We start from the raw sequence: 16,619 nt of genomic DNA, 5'->3' as shown, positions 1-16,619 counted from the left end.
GAAAAGGAGAAAATTCTATACTGAAGCGTACTGAGTATTTCCTATGGTGGATAATAAAGCCAGGGTTGTTTCTTCCAAGCTCGCTGCATGTCATTAAAAAATTTTCCGAAATTATGCATTGCATTTCCATCATTTTTTGTTTTCATTTTACAATACAATCAACACTAAGTCTAGTAAAAATACAAAGTCTAGTAATAAAATGCAATAATTTCAATAATAAAACATGCAATTTTTGATCACCAAATTTTAATGCCCACTAAATTATATGTGTTTGAAAGCACCGAAAAACAGAATCCCCTCAACTTTTATTACTTCTTTCCCTCAAACATAGTTTCTCTATGTCATAAATTCTATCTTAACCAATTCAATCTGATTATGTTGATTTGAAAAGATGAAAAAAAATTCACAAGACTTACATGTGTCCGAGGATAAAATCATCATAAGCTTCTTTTGAATATAAGCAGAACTTATTATTTGGAAATCAATGAATTATTCTTGATTTATTCTTTAATTTTTTTTATAAGGGAAATTTCAATTCTGTTTTCATTGCCGGAAAAGTACTTTATGGTGATAAATGTCAGAGATGAAAATTTTAAAATGTCAGAAATGAAAACTACAAAACGTAGGGAATGAAATGAACAATATTTAAAAAAAAATCCGGAAATAAATCCTATGCTAGGCTCATTTTCCAAAAGGGGGGGGGGGGTCTTTAAACCCAAGCTCGTTTTTCCGGGAAAAATATTAATGCGGGAGGAAAGTCTACAATATCAGTACTTTTTAAACTATTTGACATGTATCAGCATAATTTTGCTATACCCCACCCACCAAAAATACAACAAGACCATTTATAATCTTTTCTTTTTTTTTTTTTTTGGGGGGGGGGGGTTATTTTATTGCTTAAAATGTTCAACTCGATTGACTTTGGTTTGATCTTGCCAATTAATGCACATCTTCCTTAACCAGTGTTAATCCCGGGGTAATGTCAAGCAGAATGAAATAATCGTTAGTCTTTAACTGGATAAGAAACGGTGGTTATAAAAACATGGGGGATATGCGGCTTCAAGTTTCGTCAAGTGAGACAATAGGCCTACCCCCAATGCACAGACATGTTGTTTTAACAACAACGGGATAGGCTAGTACCCCTTAACACAAGTCCCTGTCACAGTGACCCTCCAATTATTTTATAGTTAGGTACAATATGAATCGTAAGAATTATGCATAATTATTATTAATAATATAATGAAATATCTTTCGAAAGATATGAAAATCCTTTTTTGGAAGTGGAAGTCGAACGATTTTAGGAAAGAGACTGTAATGAAATGATCATTGTTAATTGGACTTACGAACACTATATACTGAACAATGTGCCAGTGAAGGTATACGTATTATATATATGTATTTTTTTTTTTATTTTGCAATGATAATATTGATATCACTTAAACTATAAAAGACACAAGTTGTACATGATTTTCCCATAAGGTAACTCGATCAACAGATCTTTGCATCTTTATAATTTTTGTTTTGTGCAGTACCTGGGAGGTACATGTATGTACTACGATGAGGAGCTAACAGTTAATCAGTGCTAACATCAAATTTTGAATAATTTTTTGATAGATAATTTGAGGTTTTGTACTGAAATATATCATAGTATTAGAAATATAATTAATTAAAATTGACTTACGAAATCCAGCAACTAGCGAGATATCGCAAGACTTGATTCTGTTAGTATATATACAATGTACATACATGTACGTCCCTGGAACTCCATTTTGCTGGGAGGGACACTTTTATAACAACTATACCTTAAATAATTAAAAAAGATTAATTAAGCAAATTAATTTCGAATCAATAAAGGAGAAAAATCTGCATATTAAACCGAAGGCGGACCTTTTATTATAGAGGCAGGCCGGACCTTATATGTTATCGTATTAGGTCCCCCCGGACCTTTAAACGAGGCGGACCAAATATTATGCGACACCGGCACATGTATATTTTGAACTACTATTGTTTAATGACTTTGTTTAGATGCATGTTTGTTTTGAGATTGAAATTTTTGTGCTACAAAACACATTAACTTCTATTTAAATGTTAATTAAAATATACTGGAAATACTAACTAAGTACATGTAACAGATTTACGGGAAAGGGGGGGGGGGGGGCTCTTAATTATATCTAATGGCAAACAAATAAAGTTACGGTGAAAAATATCATTACTGTAGAATCACTTTGGTTATATTAATGATAATCATGTTATAAAGGTATGTCTCTCTCTCTAATTAAAGACTTTATATTTGTAAAGTAGAAAAAAATTCTATAATGTATTACATTTTAAACAAATATTTTTTTTTTCAAACCACACTATCAATTTAATTCCCTCTAAAGATATTTAATTAACTGGATAGCTGCAGTACTGTTTATAATCCTCAGAATTAGTTCTAACATGTATTTCTGTATTATGTGGGGAAAAAAATGTGTTGGAAATAAATATTTTCGTATTTCTGCTGAAGTTGGTAAATTAATTGACTTCGGTTATTATCTATCCATTAACGATTTGTCGTCTTTAACATAACAACAAAATGTTGCAGCGCTTGAAGCATCTGTATATTGCCCGTATCTAAATTTAATTTTTCAGCATCGTTCTACATAGGTACATACATGTACTTATAAAATAAAAACATTTATTTTCCAGATAAATTTAAGAAATAACCTAACAGCTAAGTTAGAATAATAATAAAACTAAATATTGTAGATAATTTTTCTTTAAACAATATATGTTAATTATTAAATTTGTAAATCCTTACTTAAAAAAAGATAAGTCCATTCACTTCGGGGTTCCGAATGACAATAAAGACTGAACGATAAGTGAACGCTGAACGCAAGGTGAACGCAAAGTGAACGAACGAAGAGCGAACGCTGAACTCTTTGTGAACGGTGAACGCGAGCGCACGGTGAACGCTGAACGCAAAACTGTGAACGGAGAGCGAACGGTGAACGCACGCTGAACGAACGGTGAACGAACGGAAAAATGGGAAAGTAGAGCGTTTCAGGGACTGTAGCTTTTATTTATTTAACATTTGAAAGGATGACTTCAAGAATGACAGAACCCATCAAAATGGTGCCAGTTTATGCGTATGAAAGTAAAAAAAATTTGGCTCAGAGGAGGGGCACCCCTCCCAGACCCTCCTCCACACGCCCCTAGCTATTTTAAATGTAACTATCGATATTTTAGGGGTTAGAATACATTTACATGTGTATTACATTTTGCATCGAGGTCAACGTAATATGCGATTAAAAAAACATAATAAACATTTTTCTTCGAGTTTGTATATCGGAGAATCTATTTCGTTTGCTATTTTTTGGTCTTTAAAGTACAGTGCGTACATTCTGCAAAAGTCCAAAACTTGTTTTAATTTGTTTGAAAAAAAAACCCACCGAAAATCATGAACATACACTTAGACATTACACGTATATTAATAGTTATTGTTTTGTTTTCCTATGAATGGATATACATGAACAAGACAGTACATTATTTAAGAAGAGACATTGCTGGTTTGTTCCGTTTATTCTTCATAAGTTTCTGTACATAACTGTGTATAAATTAATGTTTCACTATATATCATGGTACAAAAAATAATTATAACATTCGAAAATCCTAATTCCATCATCGCTACCTAGTTTTTCTTGTATTTAAAACTTTCTTTTTCAATAAATGGCTACTCCTTATCATGTCAGCAGCCTTTTCCGCCATCATTATAGAGGGCGCTAGTAGATCGGGCGACACTAATGTCGGCATCACAGAAGAATCAACCACCCGCAGTCGCTCTATCCCCTTCACTCTGCAAAAAAGTGGAATGCATCACGCGTCAATGATAGCTCAATTTTTACAAAGTTTTAGTATTACTCCATGATTATTTTTTGCATGATTTTCACTTTGTCATACACCTGTGTGCATATATATACGAATTCAATACCGACCTAATGCACTGGATAATGCATAGGAATTGAATAAATTTTTTAATATGTGTTGTATGACATACAAGTATAATAATTAGACTTATCATTACACATTACATTTTCAGCAGTGAAATACTGTAATTTATCCATTGAAGAAAACCCATATCTTCATGAAGATGTTTAAGTTAAAACGAGAAAAGGAAGCTGTTGTTGCTCAATTTGAAATTTCGTTTCTGAGAAATAAAGAAAACCACCAGCAGCCATTCAGAAGAGTTGAGCAGACGGCACGTACCTTAGCTTGTGATCAACCACTGTCGTGTTGTCCTTCGGAGACCCCATTTTACATCCACCAATCAGATTACTCCCTGGCACCGCTAGATGGCGCACTAAGCACTCTAAATAATTGTCAGAATTCAGTTTATGTTTCGAACACTTGGTAAATGGTGAGTACGGTGGCCTGGCCTGTATGCGGGCGAAGGCTTTAGTCTTCATAAGTTTATAGTAACTCCTTATCCCTGTAGAAGAGAAGTTGTAAATGTAATCCCTATGTATAATAAATATACGAGGAAATAGATAAAAATCAATTTAACTGCAATCAAAGTAGGCCACCTTGGATCAGACCAATAACGTCCTCTGGATGTTCCAGATACCTAGGATCAACATCCGGCGGATCGAAAGGATTAGTGCTGCGTATCCGCATTGTCCCATTGCTTTTTATCCCCAGAGGTTTAATAAGGAAGGTAATACCTTCAGTAGAATTAGGTTTCCCATGTCTGACGGGTATGAGCTCCTTCTTAACCTTCAGTGAGAAATAAAGTGGAATTCACTTTTTAAGTAGGAAAGATTCTATTCGAAGAAATCCTCTCAATACCTATCACATGTAACGAGCAAAAAAGTTTAACTTGTAAATGAAATTCAATTAAATGATGGAGTAAAACAAAGCTTGAAGTTAATCTTCGAAAAGGGATTTCCAAGATTAAAAATAAAAAAAAAAATTGCTTGTTATTTTGCTAAAACTGTACCTACATGCGTATCATACCCATAATCCATTGCCGACCAGAGTTCCGGTATAGTTGCTAGGAAACTTAACATCGAGTCGGCCTGTTTCGTCTTATTCTGTTTTGTTTCTACCAATGAATGGCCTACAATGGCGCCATTTGATGACAACGGACCTTGTAAAAAACGAGGATTTTATCATTTTCATAAATATAATACTGACAGTAAGTAAGTAAATTTTATTTATAGTCGGACTATATGCAATGTATATTATAGTAACTATATGACAGCATGCAAGACTGAAGAAATGCAATTTGAAGGTATATAATATGCATTCTTTTTTTTATTCCTAAATAGAATAAAATACAATTTAGAATATATTAAAAAAAAATAGAATAAATCAACATGCAATAAAATTTCAGAGTCTCACGCTTAAAACAACAATGCAACCGTGTTTGAAAATTGAAGTTTGAACAAAACAAGACCGTATTCAATTGCAACTAACACATTTTAAATGTAGTTTTTGTTTTCTTTCTTAAATTTTCCGACAATAAATAGCCTACCTCCCCCAAACAAACTGTACTTTAGTTTTGCCAGAACGCTGGTTGACCTTGGGTAGGTCACTGTTAAGGATTCATTTATGGAGCCTCGGATTGGAAACATCACGTGATCTTGAATAAAGTTTCCTACTGGAAGATCAGAGTGGACCGAAATCTGTTTTGGAAAGAACACGTCGTGTTAATCATAAAGTTTATAAAGTGCGGAAATATTTTCCTATGAGATATGCAGTAATCAAATAGGAGAGGAATCATATTCCCTCTTGAACTTTTGTAGTCATAAAGATGTAAAATATATCATAAGGTCGCCCACATGGCGCAGTGGTCGGAGCGTTTGCTCTAGAGTCGCGGAGTATAAGGTCTGGAGTTGATCCTTGCGTGGCGGGTTCGAATCCCTCTGCGGAACGTGGAGACCAGTCCTTCGGATAAGACCATTTAAACCGAGGTCCTATATCGCAGGGATGCTGAGATGAAAAAGATCCCTCGCTGTTCAAAGGCCCCAAGTGCGAAGTACAGGTCTAAATTTGCAGTGAGGGCATTGGGCACAGGTTCACAATGTATGTATTTGTCCTCTTACAATTTCACCACCTATATCTACATTATATAAAACAATATTTTATAGAGTAGGGTTGGTCAAAATGAAGAAGACATATAGCTCATGACGAACCCTGTACTTCGAACTTGGGAAATACTTGATTTATAGTGAGACATTCACCCTCAAACATGCTACTTCAAAACGTCTATTCAAGATTTGCAGTAAGACATAATGATTGTTTACTATATCCATGTTTTTCGGGATCTTAACTTACTTTGTGTTCTTCTAGGTGAGCCTTCGGCCCGACCCCTGACAGAAGCAGAATGTGGGGGGACCCAATGGCTCCTGCGGACAATACCACCTCTTTAGTGGCCCCCACAACTTCTCTCCTTCCATTCTGTAGGTACTCGACTCCTAACGCCTTACCGTTAGAAATTAGAATCTGGAATCAAAATATCATTAAATAGAAAAACATCTTTTTAAATCTATGTACTTGCTTGAATTTTTTTTTACCGGTATCATAGCTAATAATCATTAGTGCAGAATTTCTGAAGCATTATGCAACAATTTTATGAGGAATGAATTAACAATGAGATGAACATCTTGCTGTAACCTTGCTCATTGTACAAACCTTGGTGACGTGGCAGTAGGTGGCGATGTGGAGATTCTTTCTGTCCATGGCATGTGTTAGGTACGCAGAGGAAGTACTCACCCGCCTAGAGCGGTCCAACAGCGAAGGGTTGGAGCAAAATCCTGAAACCGGATACTCAGTAATAAATGCTTGTTATAAGCTAAAGCCATTCTAACAACCTGCAAACATATCTGTTCCTTGTCTCAGTGAATGAAATGCAGTCTTTTTTTGTACAATTGCAACTGAAACATCGATCCTTATAATTTTTCGCTTGTATATACATTCAGGACTATTAAGTTTATTTTCAATTTTCGGACCCATTCCAATTCCTTTATTCTATATTTCCATACATAAAACCGCAATTCCCCCTTTTCTTTAATATTCAAGGACAGTTTACAACATGTACCATACGGGGCATATTTGAGAAAAATTATCATTGAAGACGAATTGCTTTTTTTGGGGTGGGTGGGGGGTGTGGGGTGGGGTGGGGGTGGGGGGGTGATGCAACAATTTTATGGTAAAATCTTTCCTAGTATAGAGATATCCCTCCTTAAAGATTCTTTAAGAACTGCTCCAGCCTTAATTACCAAAAAGTCTGTTGGCTAAATACATGTACATATACATGTAACTCTCACAGTAGAAATAAAAGTAGTTTTCATTTATTGTCTTCCTTATTAATTGTAGGTGTGCAACACTTTTTTGATTTCTAGATAACATAAATAGAATAACTGTTACACTCCTGTTATATTCTGTCACACTTACTCCTCCATGGCACCTGAGTCCACCTCTGTTTTCAGAGGTCCATATTTGCTCTGCTTACAATTTGTGTTTTTTAATTGGACTTTTGAGCAGGATCACTGTTCGTTTTCTTCACAATCCATTACAGTAAATGTGAAGTACGTAAACGTTACTCGCCTATGGCGTCCTTGCCGTTACAATCTGTGACTTTACTCCCTAATGTTTCTGACGCTTTCTGGTAGATGTCGTGAAGAAGTGGGTGATGTTGAGATCCGTCGCTGATGACTACAGGTCCTTTTGTGGAATGATATGCTGCTCCAGAAAAGAAAGTTCAAAATTTTTACTGTATTCTGAATTAATTTGAGGAATAATAGCGAAAAAAGATAAGGTGTAAAATTACGGTGTTTAGCTGCATGCATTGGTCCTTCAACTTAATTGATCAAAAAATCTTCTCTATTTTCTCAAGTAAGCAAAGTGGTTATAATAATAGCTATCTTTGGGGAAAAAAGAAAATAGATTTTTTTTAAAACACATTAAAATTAATTTTCTTTTAAATTAAAAAAAAACTGTTAAAAAGTACTCGATCCTTAAAAAGTATCTGTTTTCTACTTTTTTAACCGTCACCCTATGAACGAATTAACTTTTACTCTAATATTTTCACTGGCGAATTCAGTTTTCGAAACTTTTGCTGGACTCTTCTATGAAATCCGTGACTGTAAATGCAATGCATATACCCGAAGTTTGGAATTTTTCAATACGAAAGTCTTCTAGCTTGTGGAAGTATGGAATGACGTCACGGAAGCCCCACCCTGAGGCCCCATTTCTCTCCCATTCATTATAGTTAGTGCTGCCTCCTCTTAAGTATACCATGTTATTTATGGAACTGCTTCCTCCTAGGACCCGTCCCATGTTGTAGCGCCCCCTCTGTAGAAAAAAACCCCGCATAATTACACTGATGTTCAACAAAACTGAAAACAATTTGCATTTTGTAATTTTTCATGTTCTTTCGCCACACGTGCAGATTATGCAGCAATTATTGTAACATGTCATTTCTTAACATACTTAGATCATACTTTCAACGTTTTGCGTAAATCCACAGAGGCTGAGCCTTTTTTCCATCGGAATGAAGAAAGAAACAAATTTTAGCGACATTAAAAGTTTGAAGCGAGTCGACAAGTTTGACCTACATTTCCAAATTCATTTCGTTTGATTCACGGTAACAAAACAGACTTATCAAAAACTGATTAGACATCACACATTAGAAGACAACTATAACCTTTCCAGACAAAGATCTGAAGGCATGTTGTTGTGGAGTTGACATGAACTTCCAGTCATGCTCTGATTTCCGCTCAAGCGCGGAAAGAAGTGGGACCCTGAGGTCAGGATCGGAGTCTAGACCTCCGGCCTCCAGGAGTAGAACCGTCACATCCGGGGACTCTGACAGACGGCTTGCCAACACTGAGCCAGTGGTACCTCCTCCAACTAAAAATTATAACACAGGACAGACTTGAAATAATAATTTATGAAATGATTAGAACATCTATAAAATCTTCATACCTATAACGAAGTCATAAGTGGCGTTGATTTTGTCTGGAAGAGCTGATCTGGACTTTGATCCGTTAAAATACAGAAATGCTAGAGTGGCAGACAGTAGACCTAGACCCAACCACCAGGCTAGTGAACGCCTACAATATACAACAGATATTGTCTACAATATACAATATAACTCAAATAATAAACTGTGATCTCCTACAACCACCAGGCTAGTGATCGCCTACAATATACAACATATATTGTCTACAATATACAACATAACTCAAATAATAAACTGTGATCTACAACCACCAGGCTAGTGATCACTTACAATATACAACAGATTTTGTATACAATATAACCACCAAGCTAGTGATCGCCTACAATACACAAGATATTATCTACAATATAATCACCAGGCTAGTGAACGCCTACAATATACATGTACAACAGATATTGTCTACAATATACAACAGATATTGTCTACAATAGAACCAGCAGTCTAGTGATCGCCTGTATATACAACAGATATCGTCTACAATACAACCACCAGGCTAGTGATCGCCTACAATATACCACAGATATTGTCAACAATACAACCACCAGGCTAGTGATCGCCTACAATGTAAACAGATATTGTCTACAATATATGTAACTCAAATAATAAACTCTGATCTCCTACAACCATCAGGCTAGTGATCGCCTGCAATATACAACAGATATTGTATACAGTACAACCACAAGACTAGTGATCGCCTACAATATACAAAAGATATTGTCTACAATACAACCACCAGGCTAGTGATCGAGTACTTTATACAAAAGATATTGTCTACAATACAACCACCAGGATAGTGATCGCCTACAATATTCAAAAGATTGTCTACAATACAACCACCAGACTAGTGATCGCCTATAATATACAACCGATATTGTCTACAATACAACCACCAGACTAGTGATCGCCTATAATATACAACCGATATTGTCTACAATACAACCACCAGACTAGTGATCACCTATAATATACAACAGATATTGTCTACAATACAACCACCAGACTAGTGATCGCCTATAATATACAACCGATATTGTCTACAATACAACCACCAGGCTAGTGATCGCCTATAATATACAACCGATATTGTCGACAATACAACCACCAGGCTAGTGATCGCCTACAATGTAAACAGATATTGTCTACAATATACAATATAACTCAATTAATAAATTGTTATCTCCTACAACCACCAGTCTAGTGATCGCCTGCAATATACGAAAGATATTTCTACAATATACGATTTAGCTCGAACAATATAAAACAGTGGAGATCCGCTTCAATACACAATCGAGACGATAAAACTATGGATGGAGATAATAATTAAGGGTGGAGGTCGCCCACAAAATTCATTGGAGACAGCATACAAAATACCTCGTTATCTCGAACTCGACGTTACCTAGAACAAGTATTTGATTTATCCGAGGATTCGAGATATCAAGGGTAAATAACTTAAAGAATAAGCGGTTGGGACTACCAAATTACTTCGATATATTCATGGTATTCGAGATACCGGTGTTCGACATACCGAAGTCAACTGTATAATAAAGATAACAGAGAAAGTCAAACAGTGTCCGTCTATAAAATACGATAAGGATATACTGTCTATAATATTTAGTATAGCTCTAACAGTGGAGATCTCAAAACAAAAAGTCTACTCAGAATCTTTTTGAAAAATAAATAAATAAACAACCAACTTGTTCAAAATCAGAAAAACGTACTTCATGAGAGAGTGCGGGGGTACGACAAATCGCTTTCCTTCATATGTATGACTCATTACCATTCTACAAGGTGTGCGTGTTTTCTAGAGGTGTCAAAGGAAAATTTTTGATTGCTTTACAAATTAAATAAACTCTGAAAATCACATGTGGCGAGGGGCGGGGGGCACTCCAACCCCCATCACCATGCCCCAAGATTCGTGCATGGATTGCATTGAAGATTTTCTTTGGTATGCAAAACGCCATTATTCTTGGCCACTTTGTACACATAGTCGAAAACATCGGACAGATTCATTCATCAAATGTCAGTCATAAATCATCTTTGGAGGCTGATACCAGTGGGAAGTTTACCCCATCATCAAATATTAAAACATGATATTTATTGTACATTTGTATATTGATACAATATTTATTTTTATGCACACAAACATAAGTGTAAACGACGTTTACAAATATAATTATGCTAAAGGTAAACCAAGCTGAAATAAACTCTTCTTATAAGTTTATCGTTAAAAAACCCCAAAGTTCTGTGATTATTTTTGATAAAATATACATAAAAATAAATCGTCTATCATAACTGTCAAGATTTACAAAAAAGGTGTGAAAACCGCACGTCAGTCCAAACAAAATTCAAATATGATCTTCTTATCGCAATTCTACATAATATCATTGAATTCTACATAATATCATTGAAGTTCAAACCGTTCAAAATTTTATATCACACCACACCCCTCTTACAGATAATCCAAAGATTTTTATTCTAATATACAGTCATTATCAGCCCTTTAATCATGCACATCGGTCAAATGAGGTACTGCACGCGCGCGCACGTGCTATTCTCGTTAACGCTTTACGCTACTTTAAAAATGTAATTGCTGAAGCAATGGTGGTAATATAGTGGCTGCTAGCTGCAGCCTGGTGAAATAATTAGGATATAATACTGCGTCATGGAATACACGTCTTGTACGTGTAAATCACTTACAATGGGCGGACATCCAATGATTGCTGTGATCTATTTGATTTTTCCAATTTTGACCTTTGCTCTTGAGATGTAGTTAAATCTTCCACGTTGTTAGTAAAATGCATTTTTAATTAACATTTGCTTGCCTTTCTTGGCCAACATTTAAGTATTCCATTTTAAAATGATCGATAAATATTTACTTTTTCAAATTTCTTTGTCCGAGATAAAGCTACAAATAAAATAATAGCGTTATATATCCCCATGAAGTGATTTGCTCAGCACGTGACATAACTGCATGCTTTCTCGCTGTGTGTTGCTTAGTAATACACTGGGCGGGTATTTCTTATCATGGATTAAAAATATTTGCTATTGAATCAAGGATCAAGTAAAAAATGGAAATATAAAGAGAAACTTATTATTATTTTTTTTTAAATTCTTTTCTTTTTCTTTTTTTTTAAATTCTTTTATGATGATGGTCAATCGGTTTGCTCACGTGATAATTTTATGCAAAAACGCCTTTGGTGTTTATGCAAATTATCAAACGAGCAAACTGATTGATCACAACATAAATTTAAACCAAAAACGCGACAGTTATTCCCTAAGTATCTTCTGTTACATTCGTACATGTATTAATCAATGAATATGAAGATGGTTAAAAGTGGCGAATTTTAAAAATATTTGATGAGGAAAAAAATACCCAGTTCGAATCTATTAAATCTACTGATATATTAAGAATGTGTGTCATCATATGAATAAATAATTATTTTAAATACAAAGTATCAAAAAGTAACTTCGTTGTAGTTTATAATTTGTTCATATTACAGAAAGGAAAGCAATGAGAAGTGGGCTAATTCAGCTATTTATTTATACGGCAGACACGGCAAAAACTTTAAATTAGAAACAGTGAAGAGCTGAAACAAACAGAAAAAGGATTATATAACGATAAGAACCACTTATCGCTGTGAGTGAATGGTTAATTATATACACCGCTTAAAGAGATAGCATAATAAGCAGGAATTGATAAAATGGCTGAGGATCGCTTTGATGTGGGAGAGAGAGACAGTGGTGGCGGGGTAAAGAGGCAGACATTTGCCGGATCAAATAAGAGTGAAAATATAGAGATCTAGGAGTCAAGAGATTGGGTATCGTTAAACACTCTGGAGAGACTGTGATAGAATCAACTAAAATATCGATTGTATCGCAGATTTTGAAAAAAATATAACTAAGAATAACAAAATTCTTTGAAACTCTTGCAGAATATTTAATCTTTCGTTAGAAACAAAGTTTTGCTTGCACAGGTTTTGCACTCCAGAAAATTATCTTTAACCGCAAGTAATGTTTTATTTCTTCGAAAATGTCTTGTGTGTTAATGTGCAAACATGGGAGCGGTGTGTTGAAGGGAAAATATTGAATCCGCCACAAAAAGATGTGCATTCAGACAGAAGAAAAATCGTAGAATACCGAGTGAAAAAATCTTTGATCCGCCAATGCCGCCTCTCGTGCACACGCCAGCTCCACCTCGTGTCGTCCCACTCAATGATGAGTACATATGAACGGTCACTCATTACGAAACTAAAGCGGGAAAAATTGTTGAAATACTTCGAAAGTCTGAATCCCTCAGCTCTGTCTTAATGCTGGTCATCATTTTACATGGTAAAAAATTTCCTGTGGCATAGAATATATAATTTTTTAAAAATGAGTATTTACTTCATTGAGTATTTCATACATTCAAAGGATTAAATGAGTAATCACTTTATCCTTCTACGGGCATATGCATTGATCTTGGTGAGCAAAAAATAATTTTTTTTTTCGTAAGAAAAAAGAAATAGTAAAATTGTTAAATGTGTTTCAATTGCTTTTTGTAAATTCTCAAAACACATTTACTTAAATAAGGAAGATGTATCTTGACTTTATTAAATCAAGAAGCTCAAACTTATTTATAGATAATGAAATATCTTTAGAATCATATGCTTATATGATCTAGCAAGGTCTACTAACCCATGAAATTGAGAACACTCGTAAATATTAATTAAATAATTGAATATCATAATTTAAGGTTCATTGATACTCTGATAAGAGAGATAACTCTTAATGACATAAATGTCTATTTTTCCTTTATAGATTTGAAATTTATGATTTTATTTATTTATTTATTTATTTATTTTTTCGGTTTAATTTTGCCAAGCAAGGTATGATATAATTATTTGTATTTTACTTATAAAATTCATTTCTTTCGGAAAATCATAAGTTTTAAAGCAACATTTTCTATGAGTGTGCAGAGGGTTTATGAACCTTAAATGTAGAGACTCCCAGTAATGTGTTATTAAAAAATGATCAAAATGCTGGTTCTTTATTTTTCGTTCGCGAGAATGGGCAAAGTATATTAACAAATTTAAAAGGAATCTAAACTATATTCCAGTATGTACATGTAATTTGATTTTGTACCAATAACTATACTAGTATTCCTTACCCCCAGCCCTCCTTCCCCACCACCTCAAACAACGAGAGAAAGAATTAAATTATCAACCTCTTTCACTACCCCCCATCCCCCCCCCCCGAGAAAATGTCCAAAATAATTTATCTCATAAAATCACGTACAAAGAAAAATTAAGAAAAAAAGAAGAAAAGAAAACGCTATTTGGGAAGTAGGTAAATGACATGAAAACATTGCCCAGCTATGCTAACAATTTTCTGGTTTGTTGAGAACCACTGTGAAATAGATGATGAATAATCTTACAATCTTTGTCTATCTTTTATCGCCGGGAAACCTCCGGCGCGTGCGTCATCGGCATCAGAAATAAAACACACTTTGCTAATTCTGCGCTTAACTTACAGAAAAGCTTATCTTCATTTCTTTTAATTACTAGCTGAGAATTTAAAACATCTTTCATTCCTCTTCCATTTGTAACCTTGTATCCTGCATGTTTCGTAATAGAATCTGTCTGTTTTGTTTATGTTTTGTGTAAACAAGGCAAATAAATCTGTTGTTTTACGTCAACGAAAAAAGACGTCTTAGATTAGACTTATTCAATGTTTGCTTTTCTGTTTACACGTCCCAATTTTCTTTAATTCTAGTACATGTAATTATATTATTGTAATAAAGATAAAAATAATAAAAAATTAATAATTTTTATTTTGTTTGAAAAGCACTTATATAAATGTCTTTTTTGCTTATTGAGGTAACTTATTCATATAAATGTAAAAAGTATAAGTTAACATGTAAAACCTTGTATATTTCCACGTAACAGGTGATATATGAGATTAAGTTATTAATTGAAAAAGAAAAGAATTTAAGGGGGAAAAGTAGCGGCAAAAAACTTTGTACTCACCCGACTTCACTTTTCATCTCTTAAAGTATAATGTCCACTTTTCACATTATTACGAAAAAAATCCTTCATGTAATGGACATGCAGTCATCATGCTCAGCGACGGGAGGGCACTTATAACTGATGGGGGTCACTAATCATATGCCCCTTATCAATGCTATAGACGATAGGTATTGAACAGACGTGCAAAATCTAATAAAGCACCCCTGGTAAAATCCGCTCACGCGCCCCGCTATTAATATCGGGAATTGCAGGTAATTTACTCGACAGCACAGCTTGTGTGTCTAGTGATGAGGAAATGATGACTTACACACGGTAAGACAAAAAGGTATCCGAAGTTGAACGAATTGTTTGCCTGCTGGATATAACTTGTTATGTATTGTTAAGTATTTTGGAGGAAATAATTGTAAAGAAAAAAAACAAAACAAAACAAAATAAAAAAACAAATGTTATGCTGAAAAGTACAATACTACATGTATGACATATTGGGAAAAACATGTCGTGAGCATAATTGCGAGTCAGATATGTATACATGTAGCTCAGAGAGAGAGAGAGAGAGAGAGAGAGGTGCATGGGGGAGGGAGATTCCCTCGTTCACCATAATGAAAACCTTAATTCCTGTGTATACTTATGGAATTCTCTTTAACGTTAACTATCCTACATGTCTTTTAATAATGCTGAGATTTGTTTTTCTGAAATTCTGAATGGTAATAATAAACGTATTTTCACTTGTTTGTTCTCAATTGTTACAGAACTGAATCGATCTACGCTCTACAAAATGTGTCAATGTTAATTTAGTTAAATATAAATGGTTAATTAAGCTAGGTTTGTAACTTTACTTTTGGACAAATTCTTTTATATCAAAGGAAGAAAGAAGGATAACTCTGTATGATCAGCCTCACAACGAAACATATTGTATCAGACAACAAAAAACGAGAGTTCTGGTAAGTATCATTAGGAAATACCTCATAATTGATCGCATGGAGGATAAAACAAATTATGTGTCTCACAAATAAATAAAATACATGCTATTGGCCAAAAAACCAAAAGTCTTTGAAATAAGAGTCGACTTTTCAAACTACATTACAAGAAGAAGTCACTTGTGTAGTTAAAGTCACTGATACTTTTGAAAGAAAATGTCAGTAGGTAATAAACAAGGCCATATTTCTCAAAATTCATATGAACAACGGTTTAGAGTACTGTACATAACGCTAATACTTTTCTTCAACGGCTTATGACAAGCAGTGCACTTACCAAACAGGACAAGCTTACCTCTATAAAGTCGAAGACTATGTGTATATCGGCACTATGATGTATTTTGAAAAGCAGGTCAAAGGTCAATTAGTTCAAATATTACGAGGACGGTAACGCTGGTATTCTTCAAAACAAAACATATGCCAAATATAAAATTCATACCTTTCACAATTCTCAAGATATAATGTGTGACAGACGGGCGGACAGACAGCTAGACAGATGCCGGGCAAAGTGATTCCTAACTGTCGCTTTGATTTGCAGGCGACAAGTTTCAAGTTTCAAGTTTTTATTTAAGACAAAAACCACAACTGGGGTATATGAATGCAAATGATACAACAAAATAACATACAAGCACGAAA

The 16,619-nt window shown here is 34.5% G+C and overlaps 1 protein-coding gene across 1 annotated transcript; it reads right to left on the bottom strand.

The window, feature by feature from the left end:
• Positions 1–3,542: 3,542 nt before the first annotated feature.
• LOC133186303 (L-sorbose 1-dehydrogenase-like) lies at positions 3,543–15,291 on the bottom strand. The gene is made up of 12 exons (XM_061321526.1): positions 15,010–15,291; positions 8,968–9,095; positions 8,687–8,892; positions 8,145–8,334; positions 7,588–7,722; positions 6,673–6,794; positions 6,316–6,483; positions 5,513–5,663; positions 4,980–5,125; positions 4,563–4,752; positions 4,246–4,468; positions 3,543–3,835 (listed from the first exon to the last, which is right to left on the bottom strand). Exons 1-12 carry the CDS (start codon positions 15,024–15,026, stop codon positions 3,667–3,669), a joined length of 1,845 nt encoding a protein of 614 aa, XP_061177510.1. The 5' UTR covers positions 15,027–15,291; the 3' UTR covers positions 3,543–3,666.
• Between the last annotated feature and the right edge of the window lie 1,328 nt (positions 15,292–16,619).

This window comes from Saccostrea echinata, unplaced genomic scaffold (assembly GCF_033153115.1).
Source record: "Saccostrea echinata isolate AGI-Se365-2 ecotype Australia unplaced genomic scaffold, CSIRO_AGI_Sech_v1 ptg000013l, whole genome shotgun sequence".
NCBI classification, from domain to species: Eukaryota; Metazoa; Mollusca; class Bivalvia; order Ostreida; family Ostreidae; genus Saccostrea; species Saccostrea echinata.
This window is presented reverse-complemented; position numbering and strand designations above follow the sequence as displayed.